At 41.7% G+C, this 24,905-nt stretch overlaps 3 protein-coding genes across 3 annotated transcripts in view; 2 read left to right on the top strand and 1 right to left on the bottom strand.

Moving 5' to 3' along the window:
- Window positions 1–91: 91 nt before the first annotated feature.
- On the bottom strand, window positions 92–16,764 carry LOC307227828 (polycystin-1-like protein 2; the record flags this gene model as incomplete). Its single annotated transcript, XM_079997272.1, has 41 exons — window positions 92–172; window positions 357–488; window positions 593–694; window positions 810–1,020; window positions 1,115–1,275; window positions 1,437–1,564; window positions 1,655–1,788; window positions 2,144–2,474; window positions 2,825–3,010; window positions 3,099–3,239; window positions 3,330–3,426; window positions 3,523–4,001; window positions 4,272–4,488; window positions 4,596–4,822; window positions 5,348–5,547; window positions 5,666–5,812; window positions 5,912–6,090; window positions 6,195–6,296; window positions 6,401–6,631; window positions 6,721–6,911; window positions 7,026–7,251; window positions 7,437–7,565; window positions 8,270–8,390; window positions 8,477–8,601; window positions 8,728–8,874; window positions 9,799–9,936; window positions 10,038–10,217; window positions 10,563–10,705; window positions 10,960–11,184; window positions 11,672–11,813; window positions 11,899–12,010; window positions 12,111–12,309; window positions 12,418–12,556; window positions 12,739–12,866; window positions 12,961–13,371; window positions 13,460–13,689; window positions 13,957–14,104; window positions 14,674–14,784; window positions 15,224–15,412; window positions 15,520–15,678; window positions 16,440–16,764. 41 exons carry the CDS (start codon window positions 16,762–16,764, stop codon window positions 92–94), a joined length of 7,404 nt encoding a protein of 2,467 aa, XP_079853398.1.
- An 849-nt stretch (window positions 16,765–17,613) lies between these two features.
- On the top strand, window positions 17,614–20,346 carry bola3 (bolA family member 3). The gene is made up of 4 exons (XM_079997594.1): window positions 17,614–17,791; window positions 18,304–18,427; window positions 19,589–19,677; window positions 20,107–20,346. Exons 1-4 carry the CDS (start codon window positions 17,756–17,758, stop codon window positions 20,170–20,172), a joined length of 315 nt encoding a protein of 104 aa, XP_079853720.1. The 5' UTR covers window positions 17,614–17,755; the 3' UTR covers window positions 20,173–20,346.
- Window positions 20,347–23,000: 2,654 nt separating this feature from the next.
- The window catches only part of vat1l (vesicle amine transport 1-like), a gene marked incomplete at its 5' end in the record, with an annotated part of 10,294 nt that continues 8,389 nt past the window's right edge, over window positions 23,001–24,905 (top strand). Inside the window, one exon of the mRNA XM_079998278.1 lies at window positions 23,001–23,257. Within this exon, the coding sequence (XP_079854404.1) occupies window positions 23,001–23,257 (257 nt within the window). The remainder of the gene's footprint in view (window positions 23,258–24,905) is intronic.

Raw genomic sequence — 24,905 nt, forward strand, 5'->3', positions numbered from 1 at the left:
TCGTTACCAGAAACAATGCATGCCATGAAATGTTTTGGAGCACTTATTTTGATCGTATTATCAGGAGAAGGGTTGTATTCTCTGACCACTGCTACTGTTTCTTACTTTTAATTCCAAACAAACTGCAGAGTTTCATCAGCATCAGGTCCACAATCTCCTCCTCCTCCGAAGGCTGAAATGGTGGAGAAATAAATATACTTGTATGAGCTAATGTGTCTGTCGCATGAAGCTACAAAGATTTAGCATGTACCCCCAGTCAAAACCTCCTTGTATTATGTCCCAAAAAGGTAAACGGCAACATCTCAAAAAATGAAAATTCCCATCTCTGACTTAAGACTGAGCAATGGGTGACTAACCTTGTGATGAATCTGCTCTTGACTGAACGCCACGAGGATGACGGAGATGAAGAGGTTCAAAACCACAAAAGTCATGAACACGATGCAAGAGCCAATAAGGAACGCACCGAGCACTGGGTTGTAATTCAGGACCTGAAAATATAACGGTAAAAACAAAGTAAAATAAAAACGAAAACACTATGCCATACATACCATCAGTGGGTGGACACGCAAGAATGGAATAGTCCCACACTGACCTCTTCGTAGTTGAAAATGCCGAGCTGCAGACTGACCATCGTCTGGGCAGCATCCAGAAGCGTGCGGTAGGAATACAGCTTCCATCCATACATTAGATTAGACTGAAAAAAATACGTCAAAAATATGACGTTTATGTACATGGCCCTTTGAATTCAACAGGAAAGAAAACAAGAGCATGACATACAACGACTCCTGTCGGGCACTGAATCATCTTACTGCAATGGAGTAGGCGAGGAACATGATGGTCATGACCACCAGGAAGCCTGAGATGTCCGTCCAGGCTCGCTGCAGCGTGGCCGTGATCATGTGCAGCTTGGGATTCAGCCTCAGCAGGTGCCACAGTTTGATCGTGGACAACAACACCAGGAAGGCAATTAGGTAGCCCAGCACAGTATCAGCCATGGCTGTCTCATGGAAACTGGCAAATCTGGGGACAGAGCACAACGCTGTGTTCTCAAGAGTGCAGCTTCCCCCGCCGAGGCTGAAAATGTTGTGCCACGCGGCATCACGCCACGACTCACTGGTCTTTGTGAGTCTGGTAGTAGGACATGTCCCGGTTTCCCAGCAGGGTCCTCTTGATGAAGATGGACAGGGCGCTCCAGCTAAGCATGATAATCGCCAGCTCTAGCAGATTCCACTTACTCCTGAAATAAGCCCACTGCTGCTGTTTCATTAGCTTCCCCTGTGAGAAGATAAGTGAAGTTTGCATGAGTGTGGGAAGAAAGAAGTGTTACCTACAAAACATTGTTTATGAGATTGAAACTACACTGTTGTCCTTGTGACAGACCACTGGAGTCCTTGTTGGGTTTTCACCACAACATTCAAGGGATAGTCATAATTTACCTGAATAAACATGTAATAAATGATGAACAGGAAGTAGATGGCTTCAGAGGCCATGACAAAAGCGTGAAGGCCACCAGGCGACTGGTAAAGACGGACGCTCTGCAGCTCACTCCGGAACTGGAAAGCTCCTGAAACCAATGAGAACTCCTTAAGCGTCATCGTACCTCCAACACTAGGCCTCTTTGTCACCCAGAATTTGGTCGATGTAGGCGACGCACCCAGCGCTGTGGTCTCCAGCATGAGTGTGACGATGCAGAAGAGGTTGACATTCGCGTTGTAAACAGTGAACTCCACGAACACTGCTTGGGTATAAACATCGAGCCAGGTGTTGTCAAAAAGGTACTGAAGAGTTCTGAATGGACAAATATGGATGCATTATTTTATTACAGGGACATCCGCAGGAAAGATTTACATGTGTGCAACTGCCATGTCTATTAGAAACACATATCCTTATGTTGTGTGTAGGGTGGCTTCTTTGTAGAGACATAGTGGCCTTCAATACTGAAACACCAAGAGGTTTACAAATGCCAGTCAAATAAAGCCTATTAAGTGGCCAAAGTTACAAAGTTCCCAAAGTTATAATCAGGGTCATATTATCATCAAAAAGGATTATTGTGTTTGAGAAGCAATGGAAACTCTGTTATGATTCTGTTTTGTTCATTTGAAATGTTTCAACGAGGACTTACTTGGACCACTAAAGGGCCTACCTGCTGGAATTTTGTGAATCTGGTCCCAGCTCCACCACAAAGCCCCCTCCTCTGTAGAGCCTCACACTGCCCCAGATGGGGAGGGCCTTGAGCTGAGCCTGTGGCCGATACTTCCAGGGGCTGTGGGGGGTCTGTGACGCATTACCATCTCCAGAGTTGCCCCAGCCTGGACCATAGGAGCCCATGTCTTCCAACTCCCATGAGTAAGGAGCATGACACTCAGGCACAGTATGTTGCATGGACTGGGCAATACGGCAGGAGTTACTCTGCACCCTCACCTGGCGAAGCCGAGCGTTGCCCACAAGCTTCGAGTTCCCATCTGTGATGAAGCCTGTCACAGAAATAGGAAACAAAGGGGCAACACAACAAACAAATTGAAACATTTGGAGTTTAAAATATTCATCCATATAATTGTCTTACCCAACTAAGCCCAAAAAGTCTACTGCCCACCACATTGCCAAGTGGCTCACACAGTTTATATGATCTAAAATGCAATGAAATAGAAATGCATATTTTGTTTGGAGTGGGGTTAAGAAAAATGTCCATTTTGCTTTGCTTTATAGAAAGTTGTCAATGATATTTTATTATTATCCATTCTCTATCCCACATCAAATGAGGATCTCTCAATAGAAAATATTAAATGAAAGACAATGATAATGATAACTTTACACCATCACTTACCTGCTTGCTCCCCAAAAAGGTTTCTCAGTAGAGAAGTGTTTGTCCAAATGAGCACATCTTTAATGCTCATACTGTCTGAGATCCCTTTGCTAAAGCTCTGCTGAATGTGATGGGTCAGGAAGTAAGCGTTAGGATCCCTCTGACCATACGCCACCAGGAGCAACATCCACATGAATCCGATGTAGGCTGCATGATAAATTTTACATTTCTTAACAGATATTACTCATCCGACCATTCCTTCTTATACATGCATAATGAAGTGGTTTCACCTCACCCAAGATCTCCCTAATAAGAGCATAGACTTTCTGCTCCTTGATCATGTTGTTCCTCATCCTCTCGATGTCAGTGGGTGGTGGCGGCTGATAGAAACTGCAGGTGCTGTCCCTTCTGGCTGCTCGCACAGTGTCTGGGTCATCTGCAAAATACATTTTTGTACTTTTTGTCACACTTTTCCCATTTTCATTTCATGCAGAGCTAAAATAAGAAACCAGTGTTTGCAGCATACCTATGTTTCTGGGAGCACAGTTTATCTGAGGTTCACCGTACTCCTCCTGATCAACTTTCTTCAGAACAAGAGCAAAAAAAGCAGCAAAACCCAGGACCTGTAGCAGGAAATTAAAGTTAAATACTACACTCCCCATAATGTGGTAAAAACAAATTGGAAAGGTAATTGTGCTTTATACTTATTTGTTTCTCACCTTCAGAGGTTGGGTGATGAACAGACTTTCAAAGAAGGAGACTAGCATGGAGATGAGCCAGCCGATGGAGCGGTCCTTCCCATAAGTCAGTCCATACATCATGGTGAAGTATCCCGAAATGCCGCTGGTTGCAATCACCAGTATCCAGCCAACAAATACAAACCACCAGGGTAGTCCACCCTGACAGCATTTCTTAGCACTGTCCCCATTGATGCTTTCTTCTGGACTGGAGTTGTAAGCCGGCTGGTCTGTGCCAAGACTAGATGAAGATGGAGGGACTTGGTACTCCAGAAGACCCTTCATGCCCCGAACTTGTTGCACAGCCCGGTCATAGCTGTCTGAGCTGGGGAAACGAGAGGGTCCCAGCAAATTCAGCTCCTTCTCAACATGACGCAGCTGCCGGTACAGATACTGGCTGTTGTTGCTCTTCTTCTGGACCCCATCCACAGTATTTTCATGGCTCCCACACACACTGGATTCTGCACATCAAAAAGGCCATATTGTTTGCTTGACACATTCAGCGGGTCCACAGTCTACGGAGAATATTGTCTAATTTCCGCTGTCGAATGAGGGCTCGCAAACCCTTCTGAGATGATTGCTATTATTATCAGCTGGAATTACACTTGACAATTTAAATTATATCAACATTTCCATTGACGTCAGCCATTTAAATGAACAGCTCTGAGGAGCATGTTATAAGGTGAAGCCACAGGATTTCAAAGAAATTCCCAGGATATCCTGAAATATACCTTGTAGATTTACTGCACCCAACGTGAGGATCATGGAGCCATCCCTCTTGGAGGCATCTGTGTAGAACTCTCCACCTGCTCGATTCTGCTTCCTGATAATGTCCTCCACCAAAGAAAGCAGTGTGTTGATATCGGCCTGTTGTCCAGGCCTGAGCTCCAGATGCGGCATCGGGCTTTTCATGACCTTTGAGAGGGACTGAGCTATTCTCTTTATGTCCTAGACAAGGAGACAAGGAAGACGAGGAGCTTCACGAAGCTCTTCGGTCATGCAGAAAGGAGGAGACGCTGCTCCGAGTCATTGACAAGGATTCGTTTGGTTTTTACCTTAATCACGGTGTCGGGAGAGATGTCCTTGAGCTCCTTGTATGGGGAGGTCTGCGAGGGACACACTCGGCCACTTGTCTTTCCCTGCTTGGAAGCATCAAGCTTAGCCGTCCTCTGTCGTGGACGAGTATTTCTGAAGATACTCACAATCAGGAGGTTGATGGGAAACATGATGATTGAACTTTGAATGCCAATCATAACTTGTTGCCATGTGAACTCGATGTGACCTTTAAAGAAAGGCAAAGGGGGAAGGGTGTTCAAGAGGAATACAGGATAGCTTGGGCTAAAACCCGAGGCTTTTGGTGAAAAAGCAACTACTTTTTTTTATTTATTATTTCTGTATTTTGTAACCACTCTGATACAATTTGGAGATTTATTGTTAGGACTGCACAAAAATGGAAAACAGCCCTTTTTACTTTTCTTGTAGAGTGCGTCTTGACAGGTTTTGAGGCACAATAGCAAAGTATTATGAGAGCCTTCTTTGGAGATATCAGAATAAATTATAATAATGATAGTGGAGTTATTATAATTTATTCTGATATCTCCAAAAAAGGCTCTTATAATTAAATTTTTACATCTTATTGTCCAGTTACATCGACATAACATGAGTGATTGTAGCATTCTAACTCTGTGTTTCTTGTGATTCTACAGTTTTTTAAGTAGTCGTTTGCACTGACAGATGGATTACATTGTTCTAAGCCAGAGGGACAACACAAATTCTCTGAACTGACTCTTGTACAATTTTTCTATACCCAGGTCCATGGTCTGCTCAGACGGGTCCGTGGGGATCCCCCAAAACATGATGCTCGTCAGCATGGTACACAGCAGCAGTGAGAAGCAGCAGGACACCCGCTGCACGCGGGTAAAAGTGCTGGCGGGGGGGCGACTGATCACAGAGAACCAGATGTGGCCATCACGGAAATCCTTTGCTGTCTTCATGAAGAACAGATTGCTAAAATATTCAAGGATTATGTATGAATACAAAATAGGGGAGTAAGGAAAGCACAGATCATTAAAATGATTAAATTAAAATGTATTATTTGCCAGTGGAGGACCATGCCTGCTTTTACCTGAATCGCTTCAGGTCCATCTCTGTGGCAACTGGGAAAACTTTATCCAGAGCGCACTCTCCCATATCTACAGCGAGCCAGGAGTTACACAGAAAGTGCCATTTCTGTCCCGTCTCCAGATCCTGCACCGTCACTTTGTTGATGTACCTGTATGTGAAGTCATAATTACGTTTTGTTTTGCCAACATTTGAGCCGGATATTGTGTGGATCATCTTTTGCTGGTTTACACAGAAGCCACTGCCATACCACGCAGGGTGCGTCCCCGAGTTGTCGTGCCAGAGCCTGATGCTCTGCAGCTCTCCCAGGGAAAAGGGAGTGGTGAGCAGGAACATGTCCACGCCTCCTCTCTCAAACACTGGCTTCTCGGCGTCTGTGAGGTGGTGGGGCTCGCTCTCCCCTTCTATGCCCAGCAAAGTGACTGCCACCTAAAACAAGACAGCAGACCATGTCCATAGTGTCCAGACAAGGTGCTGCAAAAGCAGATTTTATTCCCATCAATCCCTTCATTGTGATAACAGACGGCGCTCACCTGAGAAGAGGTGGAGGCTCCACGACGATGTCCGGTGCTTATATTTAACATGTAGCGATATTCAGCAAATGGGTCGTTATCCTCAAGTACACTAATCTTGACCTATGGGTTGGTGCAATCACAGGTCAGAAAAAAAGTTTAAAATCAACTTTTTATTGCAAACATTGAATTTATTACCAATATACAAGCACATTACTTCGTCTCACCTTCGCTGAATCCTGGATGTCTTTCCGTCGCGCCCACACAACCATCAGGAGATAGGCCACAAAGATGGCCCCCACAAAGCACACCACTACAGGATTGTTGGTGAAGGTGGCAAAAAGTTCGGCGGTGCGGGACACGTCCACCACATTTGGCATCACAAAGAAGGAGCTTCCGAAGAAGGTTAAGTGGTTGCAAAGGCACTGGGTGACCAGCGCTGTGGTGAGTGGACCAACCTGTAGTAAAAAAAAAATAATAATAATGCTTATTGGACTTCTTGGCAGCTGGGTTAATATCATGACTAGGTGGGATCATTTGCTCTCACCCTGCAGCCATTTTCACTCCAGGAAGACGTGCTTTCATTCCAGTACTTGCACTGGGCAGCAATGGAGCTGACGGAGACGGTGGCATTGATGGATCTGACCCCGGCCTCCACGACGGGGCTCACCACTAGATAGTGCATTCCGACATCACCCCTTCTATCTTTGGGTCCCAGCACCCAGGTGTATTTTTCCTCTGCATCAAAATGAAACGCACACACACACACACACACACAAATGTTGCATGTGAGACCACCTTTTCTTTTAATTCATTCGGCCAGTCAACGCCAGTCTCAGGAGCATTAAGTACCTTCTTTAACATTTTCCCGAGGCATCTGGGTCTGGGCTACGTAGTTTTCAGTGGTGGGATAATCCTTATATCCCAATAACACTTTGAATTTAATGTTTTCAGAAGGCTCCATTTTCAACACCAGCGTGACGTCGGGCGACGGAACGTCAATGATCAAGGTGCTGAAGTTGCCCAAGTCGAGAACTGTGCTGTTCTCCTGCTCCACCTCAAGCCTCGGGAGGAGAATCTGTGAACCACAGAGAACACATTTATTATCCACAATAAACGAACAAATAATAAAATTGGATGCTTTTAAACGATTAAAATTGCTTATGTATCCACAAAGTTGTATTTACTGTTTGCGATTAGCACACCATTGTATTGTTCTTTTGTCCTTTTGAGAATGTATATTTCAAGGAAAGTTGGTCTTACCTCTATCTCATTTGGTAAGTTTTCTACAGGGATGACTGTTCCATTCATTCTGGTGAGAGAGACGGATCCTACGGTGCCAGTGATGTTTTCGTCACTCCAAGAATATGGATTCTTCTTAAAACTCATCATCTAATATTCAAATAATCAAAAGAAAGTTGCTTCCCCAGACAATTATTTCATTAACAATGTATTAATACGATGTTTTCATTAATAATCATTATTTGTTAACAACCTTGCCGATAGAACTTTTGCAGATACACTCACACTCTGATGCTTTAAAAATAATATAAGTAGAATTGGGCAAACACAAGGAGTTCAAATAGCAAAATCTGGCCTCGCCGATACTGCATCTCCAAATTTGAATTAGTGAAAATATATTTACATTGACTTCAATTATTTAGAGCACTTTACACACTCTAAAGCAGACCAGAGACACAAGTGTGCTCAGTTTTATATTAATTTTCAACTTAGATGCATGTGCTACAATTCTATAAATAATACCTTGACATATTGTTTACAGCCTGGACCCTTTGAGATGCCTCAGCAATTATTGTTTCAATATGGGGGGATGGTAGCTCAGGAGGTAGAGCTGGTGGTCTAGTGACCTAAAGGTTGCTGGTTCAATCCCAGGCTCCTGCAAGCATGCTGTAGTGTCCTTGAGCAAGACAATTAACCCCTAATTGCTCCTGATGGCTGCGTCCGTCGGTGTTTGAACAATTGTAAGTCGCTTTGGATAAAAGCGTCTGCTAAATGACTAAATGTAATGTAAATGTAATATTATAAAACATCCCACTCAATAAACACACTACTTGTAAATGTAAATGACTACTTACTCGAACATCCACCGGCTCCTCCGGAGAGACTAAATGAGCAGGCAATTTAGGGAAAATAAATTGCGAGGAAGTCGTCTTATTCACATTTATACTCTGCCTCTGCATGGTTTCTGGAGACAATCTGCGGAGGGTAGAAGCACAATTGTCAAACACACAGTGAAGAGAACCAAGATCCATCCATTCTTCAATAGGCACCACCTCTCCCACCTGTTGACGTAGATGCTGATGTGTCCGCTGCTGATGGTGGCAGGGTTTCCATTCAGCTCTTTTCCATGCAACAGTGCACTCTGAACATTGCTCATCCCCGTGAGAAGGAAATCGGACACTTTTTTCTGAGCAAGGAACATAGCACAAAGCATACTGTATGTGTTCCTTTGTACGTTGTCTATTCAAGTGTCTGCGGGATAAGCAACATAACGGTATTGCCGCTGTCTCAGTGGTGGGAGCAGTGCACTTACATCTGATGAAACGTTCAGGATGTTGCTGACGGCCTCGACGATCGGCACGGCCGCCTCCAGCACCTCTCCTTCAACATCCTCTTTCTGATTGTCGTTGATAGAGAGGAGGGAGGAACTGAGGCCAGCCACCAAGGAACTGGCTTTGACCTGTACACCGGGTAGAACCGCTCAGATTAATACGATTTGTTTTTGTTAAGAAAGAAGATACGTATGAGACCGTATAGAGCAGTGTTTCTCAAATAGTTGTACTCGTACCCCAGGGGTACTCCAAAAATGAAAGAAAATGTGTTAAAAAAATATTCGTTAAATATTATGTTAAAAAAACACATACAATGCACATACAGCCCATACATTATGTTAATTTTCTTATTTTTTTTCTCCCAATGCCAGTGAACGGGGTACTCAGCTGAAAAAAAGGTCTGAGAGGGGGTACACTACTAAAAAAAGTTTGAGAACCACTGGCTATAGAAGATGATGACTTGTTGTCTTCTCTTACCTTTTCTGATGATGCCAACAAGTCATCATCTTCTATTCATCTTCTGTTTGAAGTAATTTTCCCCTTATTCCATTCCATAATTATATAAGGTCTTCATAATGAGATAATAATTAGGAATCGCCTTAAATGTACTTATCGTGGAGCATTCTTATCCAGAATCCAGAGCATTGATCGACTAGAATCTAGATGAATCTAAACAAATTTAGACAAATTTAGAGCATACCTCGCACAGTGATTGTCAACCTTTTTTATATCAAGGACCCTCAATTTGATACACATTAAGCCAAAGACCCCATTTGAGAAGATTTAGTCTCTGGAACCCCAATCTGAGAAGATTTCTATCGTTAGAAATGATTTTGTCCTAATTTCCATACCTTTCTATGCTATAGTTAGGGAGATAACAGTGGAGGTATGATCACAACAGTCATTATTTTACATTCTCTAATGATGCCAATGTCTTATAAATGAAATAATGGTCAAGATTTATTTCACTAGGGAGCCCTCTGGAACCTCTTGAGGGACCCCTGGGGGGTCCACAGACCGCACATTTATTTATTATTATTATTATTATGTACCTGAGCAGAGAGACTGAGCTCGTCAGAAAGCTGGGTGAGTCCTGCCACCGCCCTGGCCGTGACGTACACCTCCTGAGTGCTGTTGCTGGGAGAGTCAAGCAGGATGACGGTCATTTTGCTTAGCATCTTCTCTCTCAGCTGCAGGAGCGGAAATAGAATTTATTCACGGTGTGAAAAGAATCAAAAAATGTCAAGCTTCACCAACATCATATAGCTTTTAACACCATTAGCCGATGTACCTTTGTCCTTGCATCCTTCTGCTCTTCACCAGTTTCCATGTTGAGCATGTCAGACACTGAGGTGAACATCTGGCCCAGAGCTTCTCCAGACAGAGCGCCTTGCTGCTCCAGCTGAGCTACAGTCCCCTCCAGTGCAGCCTGGACAGCCTGCACCGAGGAGCTGGAGGCGCTCTTCCGTACCTTGAAACACATAAGAAATACAATTCAAGATTTTTTGTTTTTTTTTTTTCGTCACAGATTTGTCACATGCAGTCATACAAGTATGATGCAGTGATATTATAAAAGAGAAAAATAAAGTAGGAAGAACAGAAAAAATAAATAATGTAATTATAATCTAAATCAGAAAAAATATACACAATAATAAATCAAAAATATATGCAAAATATATATGTAATGTAATATGTATATGTATTTAATAATAATAGAAACTCTGAAAGACTCATATCTATATCATATATATACTGTACATCAGACGCGTTAATGCAGATTATTTTTCTCAGATACAATGCTTTGCATCTGACAAACCTGGGTTTTGATAGTTGTCGTCTCCTCCTTTTCTCTGTTTTTCACAGTCACCACAACAGTCAAGCTGTAATTATTGTTTTCATCTCCAAGAGGAAGGAAGATGGGCTTCAATTCATTAGCAGAACTGCATCGCAAGTGTTTCCCTTAAGAAAAAAAAGGTAATTTGGTAAAAACAGCTGTAAGTAGGCCTATTTGTAACTCATTCTCCCGCATAGGGGTTGCAAAACCCTGGACATTAAGTAATATATGCAGTTCCACAGGATGGTAAAGTAATTCATTTTGAAATTGAATTTGTAAGCATTTAGCAGGTGCTTCGTCTAGAATATATAGCAATGTGTGCAAAGTAAAGGCGAGGTTTTCTAATTTTGAAGCAGGAAGTATTTGTCTGCTTTCTCACCTTGGTCGGTTTTGAAACAATGAACACAGTTGTCTGTTGAACAAAAGCTGGATTTACAAGTGATGTTGAAGGCATCTAGAACTGTTCCAGACAGTGGAGAGATGACACAGGAAGCGAGGCTGGGGCCAGCAGCCGACCCAGTGGTCGGTGGAACGGTGGAGGACTCAGTTGGTGTGATGTCCAGCGTGGGAATAGTGAACCTGGCAAAGCCTGGTTCAATCTTGCCTTCAAAACAGTTGTTGAATTAAAATAAGTCTCAAACAAATAATATACAAAAAAATTATCCATTTTATAGGAAATATGTAAAACCTTCAAAAGACAAATTGAATGTAAATATACATTTTATTTTTTTTGAAGCTTCAAATATCACTTATATTATTATAATGTTATGTATTAATTGTTATATACTTAATAAATACATACTTTAAAGAGAGAAATAAAAAATCGAACAAAAATTTAATTATGTTATTATATACATTTTTTATCCAAGTCCAAAAGATTGGGATTCAAAAGGTGGATTGCAGTAATGCAATAAACAAACCTATAATATCCAGTAGCTCTAATGTATTATTGGTATCTATTTGGTGTTGCGGTTGTCATGGTTGCATTACTAAATCTGCAGTTCTCCAGGACTGAATATAACCTTCAGATATAAAAATAATAGTAGTGCAGTTTGGGGGAGATGCTTTGATTTTAAATAAGAAGTATGCACCGTAGACAACCACGCTGATATTGGAGAATGCATCCACTGCTTCCTTCAGGTGTTGGCTGAAGACTGTGTATTCAGTGTTACCGTCCTGTCTCCCTAAAAGCGGCCTTGTTCCTGCATCGCTATAACACTCCTGGAAGTTGCCCTAAAAGAGAAAGCAGCCAATAAACAAACTACAGCATGATGGTTCATTTCAGAATCCATGACAGTGTATATAGTCTCAGACAAACCTTCAAGGGTTTTGGGTCTTCGATACCCCAAACCACATCCGGGCAAGTTCTCACACAGTTCAATCTTAATTTCACATTGTCGTTCACTTTTACCGAGGCACAATCATCACAGCTGCAAGAATGAAAGCAGTTTCATAATAGGTTTGAGGTTCATAGGATTATTTTTAGGTCATATGAGGAATTATGGGATTATCAAAACTGCGCCATTTTACTTAATAGTGACACCGGTGAATTCCTTTGGAGCAACGCTGATGCATTTAGATGTTGAGGTCACGTCAGCCCATTTCCTAAACCAGGTTTTCCTCTTCACAGTAAAAGTGTATTTCACCATCTCAAATGGATTTGGAAGGCAGACTTTTTCAATAACATGCTCTTTCTCATTTGTCTTTCCTTCGCATTTGCATTTTCCCTCTGAAAGCAGAGAAATGGGGGAAAAAAATCGAATAAATAAACACAGGCAAATAAATAGCACCGCCATAGCACCAGACTATGGTGACTATGAAACATCGCACTACTCACCACATTTCCATTCAAACGTGCTCCCCTTGATGGTTGTGAACGCTTCCATTCCCGTTACTCCAAGTCTGACACTCTGTGTGTGGTCCAACAAAGTGTTTGGTGTAGCCGTGATCTCCAATTTAAAGGTCATGTTACCTGGCTGTAGATCAATTGGGGGAAAGTCAGCATGTAGAAGTTTATATACAGTACATGTATACCCATGTAGCAGCTCAATAACTGAAATAAGTAATATATGAGTATTACATTTGGTTTTTCCAATTTGTGAATATGCAAAATTGCATGAAACATAGCACCGCTATTGAGTAAATCAAAAGATCCTACTGTATTTCCGTGGTCATCCATTGAGAATTCAGAGAAATTCTGGCAGGTATTTATAATTTTCTCAAGGTCCACGTCCACATCCAAAGCAGAGAAGACATTTGTGGCTCTTATTTTCAACCCCGAAAGTCCTGCATAAAAAACACAACAACAACTTATATTCATACCAATTCCCATGTACGTTGTGTGCAACACTTTCAGCAGGTTGTTACTTTTTGTGATTACCTTCGATTGGGGCTGAGAACTGGAAGTCTCGCAAGCTGCCATTCAGCATGTCTCTGCTGTCGGACACGTTGTCGCGGTCTCCGGTCAGGGAGAAGAGCAGCTGCGCGGGGGCTCCGCGCCCCAGCGACACACGGACGGTAAGGTCAGAGGAGTCCGGACAGGTCCCCTCCTGGGCTGCGACAAGGGCCTCCAGGCCCTCCAGGGGCTCCACCACGCACACAGGCAGCTCTGCGGACACCCCAGTGGCAGTGACCCCGTTAGAGGCATGCAGGACAAGCGTACGGCACCCGGGTCCGAGTCGCCGTGTCACCTCTGCTCCCACTGTGATGTTGTGGGGCTCGACCCCTCTGACCACGGAGGAATTTGCGACGGTCGAGTCTCTGTTTTGAATTCTGAAAGTCACATTTGTACCTGTGTAAAAACCACATATTCAGTCATTTGGCCACCACTGGTACCATAGATGCTCCAATTTTTCCAATGGTTTGATTTGTTTACTTGCCTGTCTTGACCTCAACCTGGATTTGGAAGGTCGTCCCGTACAGAACTTGGCATTTGGCACTTTCTGTCGTCAGGTTTTGGCTGTAGCACTTGATGACTCCAACCGCACCGATGGGCTCCTGGATCGTGATGGCTCTCTGAGCGGTGACGTGCCAGTCACTGGTGGTGCACTCTACCCCCACCGTGAAGACACCAGGGGTGGTGTATTTGTGGATCACGCTGCTCTCCAACCTAGAACAGAAGTCAAAAGGAAAACGTTAATGCTTTCTGATGTACAATGAAATTAATTACAGGAAAACCTTAGTCGAGTCGAAATTCTGAGCCTACCAGCTCCCAAGTGGGCAAAGAAGTGAAACAAAGAGATGCAAGGGGGTAAAATGGTTTGCAATCTTTTCTTAAACTTTTGCCTTTTCCAGAGAAAAATGTACTGTAGTGAAGCCACTCTCAGGAGAAAAACAAAACATTATGTGGAGAATGTACAATTATTTCGGGGCTCACTCTTCTGGGCTGTAGGGGTCGATGGTGTGGCCATCACCAGCGTCCAGCGAGCATGTGAGGTTTCCCTTGAATGGGTGCAGGAGCCACTTGACAGTGATGGTGACATTGTCAAAGACAGCAGCCAGCTTACTCATTAACAAGTTAAGTCCTAAAATAAATACAAAATGTATTTGGATTAATAATAAAAACTATACATATAGATATATACACACACACACACACACACACACACACACACACACACACACACATATATATATATATATATATATATATATATATATATATATATATATATATACACATTTAAAAGTATATTTATTTCAGAGTTGCCCTTTACCACAAAATAAATCAGAATGCATCACCTTGTGAAATCAACAAAAAACACGACATAACATAAAGATATTCAGGTAAAGCATATTAAAGCTGACACTGACTCTAATTGGACTCGTCTGACAGTCAAAATACAAAAACGGCGCTCGAGGCAAACCTTTGCTTCTATAGTGTGACATAAGTTCTGCAAATGATCAATGCATAAGCGGCACATCAGTTTCAGATGCGCCGACAATGCCACATTGTCTGTTGGTGACAAAAGGTCTGCTACTCAACCAAAAGACATGACAGCTGTTATCTATAGATAGATGAAAAAAACACAGCAATAATTTAACTGATTAGACTACATGACCAAACAATCAGACCATCAGAGTTACACGTTACCATCCTTGCAGTGATACTCCACAGACAGGTAGCTTCCCAGTCCGGGACAGGGTTCACCGAAAGAGGCCACGTCCGCCACAGCCTGGCAGGCCTGGAGTCCATGGCAATGGGCTGCAACAATATATAGGAGGGAGGAAAGGAGAAATAAAGGAGTCAATTCTCCTCTCAGTGCATCTTTTCATTTCCCCGGTGAGGACTTGCTTAATGTAATGGCTTTGTATTTAATCCTTTTGTACACACTGGTGATTATGGTGCAGAGAGCAAATGATTAAGGGGGGATCTTCTGTGTTCTTTTCAGAGAGCACTTTAATTGTTGGCTTTGTGTTGAATATGTTTGTTTTGCTTTTTGAAAATCCTTGACCTATTCTCACCCAGTGATTGACAGGCAAAGTGAATGAGTTATGAAAGGGAGCTTTCATACACGCGTACTTGAGATTACGTTAATAGAAAATAGCAGTACTAATCTAAAAATATAAAAAAAAATAAAAATATATATGCATATTATTTTCTCCATTCAAATACCTTATGTGTAGTGGAAATTGTACAATACCTATCACAGAATCCACAACGTCTATCCAGCTGCACTCCTCCTGGTTAGATGATGGTGAGGAGGGCAGTCTGGATTTGCAGTAGTGAACTGTTTTCCGGCCATAGAAGCTGTCGTCCACTTCTATCACTTGACCAGAACCACATTGCAGCGTGGCATTTTGTCCATCGCATGCAATAGATTTCCCAGAGTCTGAGGGAAACAAATGGAAACAGGTATTTTGGAACTGTTTAGAGGAAGACATCAAATATTATTTTATTTGTTGTGTAATTTATATGCAAATTCCCATAAATGTGTACCAAACTGGCAGATGAAGGGCAGCTCCTGGCTGCAGTTCTCTGTGGCTTCCCACTGGAAGCCTGAGTGTCTCAGGATGTGTCCACAGGCGGCTGGTGCGTCGGGGCTGCTCACCCAGTTGTCGTAGCTGATGTCCGAGCCGTCCAGCCAGGACAGAGAAACTGAGAATGGGAAATAGATAATTTCAGAGTTGAAGGTTTCATGACACTTCTGTTTTCTTTCCTTGGATATATATGACAAACGATATTACACATTTAAGACAGCATTACTCTTTTATGCATGGTCTTTGGTGCCAGTGTGGGGTTAATTGATGGATGAGTCATAAAAATGCCATCCCATTTACTAGTGACAAGCAAACTGGGTAATAAAGACAAGCTCTTTGTGTGGGGGCAATAAAGGAACACACGTAAATCAGGGGCCCTTACTGGCAAAACCATTTAAAAGCTGCAGGTAACTGAAAGATAGTCCTTATCACGCCTGCTGCAAGAGGGAGATATCCAAATGTGCCTTTTGACAATACTCTCTAAAGAGGCTGGGGGTAAACACATGGGGACAGTCAAGCTGCCTGCACAGATAGTGCTGGTGCTTAATTTGAGTTATCGCCAATTTATAAAAAAATAAAAAAAAGATTCACGATTCAATACTTCACCCAAGAAATAACGCGTAGCGTAAAAACAGCCGATGAATTAAAACCTCAAAAAAGTGGAAAAGAGATATTGCCTTTGTGCATTGTCAATATACATAAAGCCCTAAAGATGTACTCAGTCAAACAAGTGTTGACAAAACATCAGTCAATGGAACTTGGAATTGTTTAGATTCATTTTGCTGATGATCACAGCAATGAAACAAGATATAAGCCTACAGTAAAAACCTGTGCTCAGTGTTTATAAGTTCTATAATGGGAAAGTGAGTTCCTACTTACTCTCGGCAGCAGCGGCAGAGTCCTGCGTGAGGTTTGTGGAGGCTGGTGCCAGTCCAAGCCAAAAGTCCTTGTCCGGCTCCAGGTGCTTCTGCAGGAACTGCTGGGTTTCATCATTCAGAATGAAGGCCAAATGTCCGCCACCGCGCTCGCACCAGCTCTGGCCGCTGAAGAAGGAGCGCCTCAGGCCCACAAACTCATAGCAAGAGCCGTCAAAGGGCTCCTGGAACTCTGGGCAGGATGTGATCTCTGTCTCGTCCTCGGCATAAGAAGGACAGTTTAGTGAGGAAATAAATAACATCAGTAAGGGAAAAGCAGCGGTGTCCATCGCTGCCCTCGCACCTTTGAACTGTTACTGTCAGTCCAGTGACTTGACGCCTTTAAAGACCACTGACGTGACGTCAGCTTCACGTCTACTCATCGGCCGTTTCGGATGAACGCTAACATTAGGAGGTCTGCTTGCTGGCAGCTCGACAATGCATGGACTACTTTTGTGCACAAACAAAGCCCAGGCCTTGAACGAATAGGTACTTTAAAACCACTGTCAATAGCCTCTGGCCACTCCATCCCAACTGATATAACTCTACAGGACTGGCCGAGGGTGATAAGCTTTCCTTTGAGACCTATTCTGCCTTTTAAAATGTCAAAACAAACATTACTCGTTGACCGTGTACAACTTTGGTTTGTTGATTCATGGTTTCTATTTGCAAGCTTGGGTTATATGCAATTAAATAATGTTGTGCAATTAAAACATATTTTTTGTTCTTTGGAAAAAACTGAAATATTGAGATTACGGTTCGTTTTAAGTTTAAAATTGTTTAAACGTGCTAATGTTGGAATTTGTAGAGAATCTCTATTATCAAAGCAGTCCCTTTTAATTAATCAGTTATTATTATTAGTTGTAGTAGTATTAGTATTATAACTATTATCATAATTCTAATACTAACAACAACAACAATTATAATAATAATAATAATAATAATAAAAAATAAAAATATCATTAATAATGATAATAATAACAACAACAATATAATAATAACAATAACAATAACAATAATAATAATAAAAATAATAATAATAATAATACTTGAACTTGAACTTGAATAATGTTTTTCTGTAGATCTTCCGCAATACCCGGATGATGCGTCCGTGCGACGTCATAATCTTGCGACAAATTGTTTGTTATGGCGGATCCTTCGGAGGGCATGTCCTACGACGCAGAGAGTTAAACAACTGTTCCTTTTAGTGGAGATTCTCTCAGTTTACATTTTCAACATATTTTATAGGTGGGGTCCACTTCATATACAACAACCGCAACTATGATCTGTGTTTCCCGATTCCTTCGCATTAATCAAGTAAATGCCACCATGAAACTTCTTATTTCGCAGTAGTCTGAAGGCAGTGACGAATGAAGTTGGAAATGAAGTTGAATCGACTTGACCTGTTTACTTTTCTCAACAGCTTTTAGACAAAGTTAAAGAAAGCCTTTTTTTCTTATGCTTAATACTGTATTTCTTGTATTGTTATAACCATTTGTTTTCCACCCTTGTTCTTAAATATATATATATACACATTTACAGATTTTAAACTTGCACAGTTCCCTATTGTTGTGTGTGAATTGCTGACAGAGGTTTTTTGTCATTTTGTATTTTATTGTATATTGCCACATTTTTCAAGATATAAGTTATTTATTTACATATTTTTGCCATTTGTTATGCCGTTTTCTATTCTTTAGTTAACGTTTAGGTTTAATCGTATTACTCTTATTACTTTATTAGCCTATTGTTTTTATGGGAGCTGCTGTAACACTGCATCTATCTATCTGTCTTGTGTCTGTCCGTCTGTCCCTCCTGCCTTTGTTTTCCAGGGGGGTTTATTTGGCCCCTTGCACAGATGTCTCTCCTCCCAAACAGAAGGGGAGCTCCGCATCGTTGCGATACTGAAAGAGAAGTTTCCTTCGGCCTCGTCGCTCAAAGTGGTGGATATCTCAGGTACTGGGAAGTCCGTTCTGTACTCAGATCACAGTCGTTGCCCAGAGATAATAACACTTTCCTGATCGACTCTTTACCTATAAGTCATTTGTCATTAGTATGTGAGACTGGGGATAGTTGTAACGCATTTTGTCAAGCGCCTATGACTCAACGAGCTTTGGGATCGGATCTTTCAAAGTCTGACACAACGTTGCTGCATTTATCTACTTCAAACAGTCTTCATTTCAACCCCAATATAATATCATCAACCTTAATAAACTGATATCAAATACAAGGAGTTCCAGTGTTGCAACCTACCCCAACACTGGCCTAGGTTGTAACAATTTACATTTGCATTTGCCTTTAACAATCCTGTTGAATAGAGGTATTTGATCCTGCTATTTGGCCATTGTTATTAATGCAAAAGCAAATAGGATTTACTGCATTAACATCAACAAGACCCATAAGTTTATTATGTGCAAATACAGAGTTTGAATTATCCCTTTCCTTCATTGAACATATATTTGCCATTTATAACCATTTACCAAATGATACAATACTCGTACAATACTCACTTAACGACCTACCCGTTTAGCAACCGTTCGGACTTACGACCAGCTCTCTGACCAGTCTGTATTGTACCCTGCGTACGATACCGCGGCTTGTGCAGGGTCTCGGCGTCAAGCATCTCATCGCACATCACCCTTTATATACACTATATAAACTATATACACTACATATACTATATATACTTTATATACTGCATACACTATATACAGTGTATATACTATATACACACTATAAATACTATATATACTATATACACTATATATACTATATACACTGTATACATCTCATCTCATCACCAGTCTCAGTCTCAGTCTCGTTCCCGCAGTCTGTAAGTATTACACACCCCTTACTGTGAAATAACGCGGGTCCTGGCTTATTCACTTAATTGACCTGGTCCTAGGAACGGAACTCGGTCGTTAAGTGAGGAGTACCTGTATAGATAGATAGATAGATAGATACTTTATTTATCCCCATAGGGAAATTGAACATGACATTAATTATAGGCCTTAAACAGTAAAAACTTTCTTATAATCTTATATTAATTGTGTAATTGTGTGAAAAGTTGCTCTACTTGTAATGTGATCATAACACTGGCGACCGTGTGCTCTCCAGGTGGTTGTGGCGCCATGTATGAGATCCACATAGAGTCCAATGAGTTCAAAGGGAAGAGGACCGTACAACAACACCAACTAGTCAACCAGGTAAATTGTTTTTTTTTTTTTTTTTTTACATTATTACAAAGGGGATTTTCTTCTCAGTCTATCAGCATTGGTGTATGGTGCAGTTGAGGCTATACGTTTGCAAAATGGGGGATTTATCTGTATTTAAAGTTTTAACAACTCATTTATTTATTTAATTTTTTACAATTTCAATTAGTTCATTTTTGTGTCATTTGTTTATTGTGTGGGACAAACAGAAGAATATAATGGATTCTGAGGCTATCCACAAGACAAGTTATCAAATCGGTAATAGGATGTCAGTCGCTAACAAATCTAATAAAAAGGCTTTATATATAACGGTGTCAAAGCAGAAAGGTGTTAATAACAGACATCATTAAAACAAAGGCCGATAAAAGGTTCACAGCACTTCCGTAATTTTACTCAATAGCTGCTGCGCTTTCTGGTCCACAGGCGCTCAAGGAGGAGATCCAAGGAATGCACGGACTGAGGATATTCACTGAAGTCCCCAGACAATAGAACAACGCCCTGCACTGCTTGTTTGTCTCCTCGCCCTGCTGCACGGCACCACACTCTACCTAAATCACATGTAAAATATTATTATACAAATGTAATAATTAACTATGATGCTAGAATTGTTTAAGGATTATTGTTTCTGCAATGTGATATGTGTAATAAAGTTAAAGAGTTAAATTTTAGTTTTTATTTTTCTAACACTGAAATTGCCTATGGGTCTAATTTACATTTGGCTTTATAAGCTTAGACTTGGTGTGCTGGGCCCAGGAATATAACACTCTTTTTATAACCGTGCTTGATTTGTTGATATAATGGGGAGTCCCACGGAGACTTTATTGCCCTGTTGTTGTCCAAGCATAAGGAAATAACCATTGTGAATACGTGTGATAATTACATGATTGGCTGAATGTTGGGGCACTTGGGGAAACAAAATGTTACTTTGTGCTTTTAAGAAATAATTCCATATTCATACATAGGCATAACTGAACTGTTTCACTGGCAGTAATTTGTTCCAGGTTCATTTCAACCTTCAGGTTCCCATCAGGCATTTCAGAAACCATCCTCTCATAGTTTTAACTGCATAAGCAAATTCAAATTAAGGTATATGATGAATGGAATGTCAATGGTAAATGGAATACAATGGAGTAAAATTTGTTTTTACTCAATTGTATCAGCGGATTTGAGGCAAAGGAATTATTAAGACTGGCGGGGGCCAGTCCACACACCCACACGGGCTGCCTCCGTGTGGGCGTCATTCAGCCAATTATTATTTTGCGTTGCTGTAGAACAGCCGCAGCCGAGGAATATTTTACAAGCCAGGTGCACCCTACAGTACGAAGACTGTTTCCTCATGATGTTCCAGGATGATAATGCCACCATCGACATTGCTAAATCAAATCAAGATGATGCGGTCGATCAACCAAAAAATAAATAAACACATAAATAAATAGATAAATAAAATAGAAAAAATATATATACAGTATATTTTACAATACAATACAATTTAAACAAATTAAATAAAAGCCCAGATGTCATGTAATGTGAAAGCTACTGTACTTGGGAAGAAAAACCTAAAATAATGCATATACTTGGAAAACAATAAAGGTGTCTCAACCGAACGTTATATAATATTTTGATATTTGCTTTGATTTAATTTGGAGAACATTTACAAGAAAAACTTGGTTTGTAAATGTAATGTTTATTAAGGTGGCAATCTATAAAACCATCTGTCGGGTGGATTACACCGGAAGTCCCAGAATTTGACTGAAAACTGCAATGTTTCGCCTTCTTTTAATCGATTGATTTGTTTTAGTTTTCCTGGTCACTTGTGGTGGGGGTGATATTTAAAAAATATTAATATTTTTTTGCTCAATGTAATTAGACTACTTTTGGTTTGTCTCATTGCTTTCGGCCAAGATTTCCAAACTTCTCCCTCACGAGCAAGCCCTGCTTAGGGTATATAATTTTTCTACTTTTAGTTATACATGAGTTATTTCAAAGTATAAGTGTCTTTATGTGTTAGTAAAATTTACTCTACACACTTCTGAGGGAAAACCAATGCAAAACAACTTTTTGGAAACGGAAAAGATATCCCACCTGCTCCATCCAGCACCAGTGCACCAGCAGATGGAGCACTGCAGATGGAGCACTGCCGGTTTGACCAGAGTGCAACCAGTTCCATATTGGAGCTTGGCTAGTCAGCTTCAAAATCCGAGAGCTTTTTATTCATGAAATATTTCAGCACCAAATAAACTCATATTTAATAACTGGTATAACTTCTTTCGTCAACAGCATTTATTTTTTTTCTGTTTTGTTTTGGGTTTTTTTGGGGGGCGGGGGGCATGATAGCGAAAGCTGCGTAATCCTTAAAACCTTATTGAGTTTTGAAGGGTGAATATCATCATGCTGGACAAACTATAGTCCACTTCAGCGATTCTCAACCTTTTCCATATCGGATCCTAAATGTGATACACATTAGGCCACGGATCCCCTTTGATAAGATTCCATCTCTGGGAGCCCAATTGGAGAAGATTTTTATTGTCAGATATAATTTTGTTGACACTTCCGTCCCTGCCTATACTAGGGAAATAACAGTGAAACTATGGCCATAATAGTCATTATTGTACATTCTCCAATGGTGCCCAGCTCTTGTAAATGAATCATCGCAAAGTTTAATTATTGATCATTTTTGCAGAGTAGGCCTCAGGAACCCTAGACGATCCCCGGGCCCCACGTTGAGAAACACTGCCTTAAAATGGTGGGAGTTCCCCAAATTCAATGGTTTGTTCGATGAATTACAAATCGCATCTATCTACCGGACGCTATTACGACGGTTATAAAGTCTCTGTCATTCAATGATTACAGCATATGATGAAAGAAAACCTGCCCGAAAAAAGAAGACCTGCCCGTGCTATTTGGGGCAATTATTCTACATTATCTTACAACGACATGACAATGAAATAATGGAAGTTTAAGAATCAACAGTTTTGCCGGGGGACGCCTCTGCAACCTCTCGACGGACCCCCGGGGGGGTCCGCGGAACCCATGTTGAGAACCCCCTGGTTCTTTTCATTTAGCCGCCGTAGTTTGAACCCCGTGCCCTCCCGATGTGACTGTGATGTGTCTCTGCAATGAGTCGGTTCGTGGTTGCGAGGTTCCCGCCGCGACGAGCCAATGGAGTTGTGGCTCATTACGGTGACACCGTGGCCAACTGGGTGACGGAGCTCCGCACTCCGCAGCCTCAGTCTGGAGACTCCGCGGTGGAAGCACCAGGTCGCGCTGGAGGGAAAGACAGAAACCCATCGTCGTGAAACAGTCGGGCGTCAAAAAACATGGCTAAAGAAGCGGCAGACGCGGCGGGGGAAACCGAGCACATGATCGAGAACAATTTAGGGGAAACCACCACCACCACCACCACCACCGGCGGCGGCGGCGGCGGCACCGCAGAAAAGGCAGCGTCTCCGGCGGACGCCAAGGAGATGCGCGCCGTGGTGTTGTCGGGGTTCGGGGGTCTGAACAAACTGAGGGTGAGCCGCAGGACCATGCCCGAGCCGCAGCCCGGGGAGATCAAGATCCGCGTCAAGGCTTGGTGAGTGCGGCCGGCTGCAGGCTGAGCTGCCAGGGGGGACGGATGGGATGGATCATGCGGGAGACCGTTGAACGCCAGCACATGTCATTGCGTCCCCAAACAGCCAGGCAGGGTGGGATAAACATGCAAAAAATATGTCTAAAACGGCTTTCTCTGAGTCAGATTGGAAATTTAAAATATGTTTCTCAGATATGTGTTTTTTTTTTTTTTATATATTTTTTTTACATATATTGTTTATTTATTAGAATCTCGCCACCGTGAAGCTACAGGTCCCTCTCCTCTGCTCGCAGACAATAAACAAGTGCGACTCAGACGGATCATCTCCTTCTTTTGCGAGGCATCTATTGGTTTTCAATCAAATTTTAGTCTGTGTTAAAAAAAAAAAAAAAATCTGCTGAAATGAGAAGATGTGAAGCGATAACTTTTCTCTCGCAGGAAGAGGAATCACACTGGTTCTTGTTTTGTGGAGCATAAGTTGTCTTGGGTTTTTTCCAGTCTACCTTTTCGCTCATTTAATTTTTATCCGGTGTAATCTGTTCATTTGAGATGATCTGTTTAATAGAAAGGCATTCAAACGCCGGAAGATATTCAGCCGTACCTTTTCCCCCTGAAAATAAAATTCCTGGCTCGCCTTTATGAAATGTCAGGCTGTTCCCTATGATGAGGACATTATGGCCTTGGAAGTGGAGCCCATGTCTCCATGATGGATTTGATGCGGGGACTGATATACAGTATAGGAAGGAAATACATTTATGGTGGGATTCTACAACTTTACTATTGCTCTATAAATTAAAAAAAAATAGTGATGATGAAGATGATGATGATGATGATGATGATGATAAAAAAAAAAAAGATGAAAAAAAGTAATCCACGCCCTAATCTTCTCACCACTAGACTACTGTAACTCCCTCCTTTCTGGCATCGACCGAAAGTCACTCTCACGCCTCCAACTAGTTCAGAACGCAGCAGCTCGGCTTCTCACCGGTTCCAAAAGACGACATCACATCAACCCCAATCCTGGCTTCTCGCCATTGGCTCCCTGTTGGGTTCAGAATCCATTTTAAGATTTTGCCGATCACTTTTAAAGCACCTCTGAGTCTGACTTCAAAGCTGCATAACGGATATGTTGACCCCATATGAGCCAGTACGCAGCCTCAGATCCTCAGGGGGGGCCCTCAGACCCTCAGGCGGGGCCCTTAGATCCTCAGGCGGGGCCCTCCTGGCTGTTACAAAGTCTAGACTTAAAACTAAAGGTGACCGTGCCTTTTCTGTCAGGGCCCCTCAACTTTGGAACGACCTGCCTGAGGAGATTCGGCTGGCAGAGTCAGCGACTTCTTTTGAATCACTTGTCAAAACCCATTTTTAATGATCTGCATTTATGTGATGTCGCCCCCCCTTCTTTATCTATTTTATTTTTACTTATTTTTTTTATAATTATCTGTTAATTTTATTTCTGTTTCTGATTATACTGTATCTATTTATTTGTTTTTTTTTTGTCTCTTTATCCGCTTTTACCATTTAATAAATTAATTTAATAACTGTTTATTAATGTTTATTTGCCTTTTCATTTCATGATCTGAACACTCTGCTTTTATGTCTCTGTCAGAGCACTTTGTAAACTGTATTTTTAAAGGTGCTATATAAATAA

The sequence above is a fragment of the Zeus faber genome, assembly GCF_960531495.2.
Source record: "Zeus faber genome assembly, chromosome: 3".
NCBI classification, from domain to species: Eukaryota; Metazoa; Chordata; class Actinopteri; order Zeiformes; family Zeidae; genus Zeus; species Zeus faber.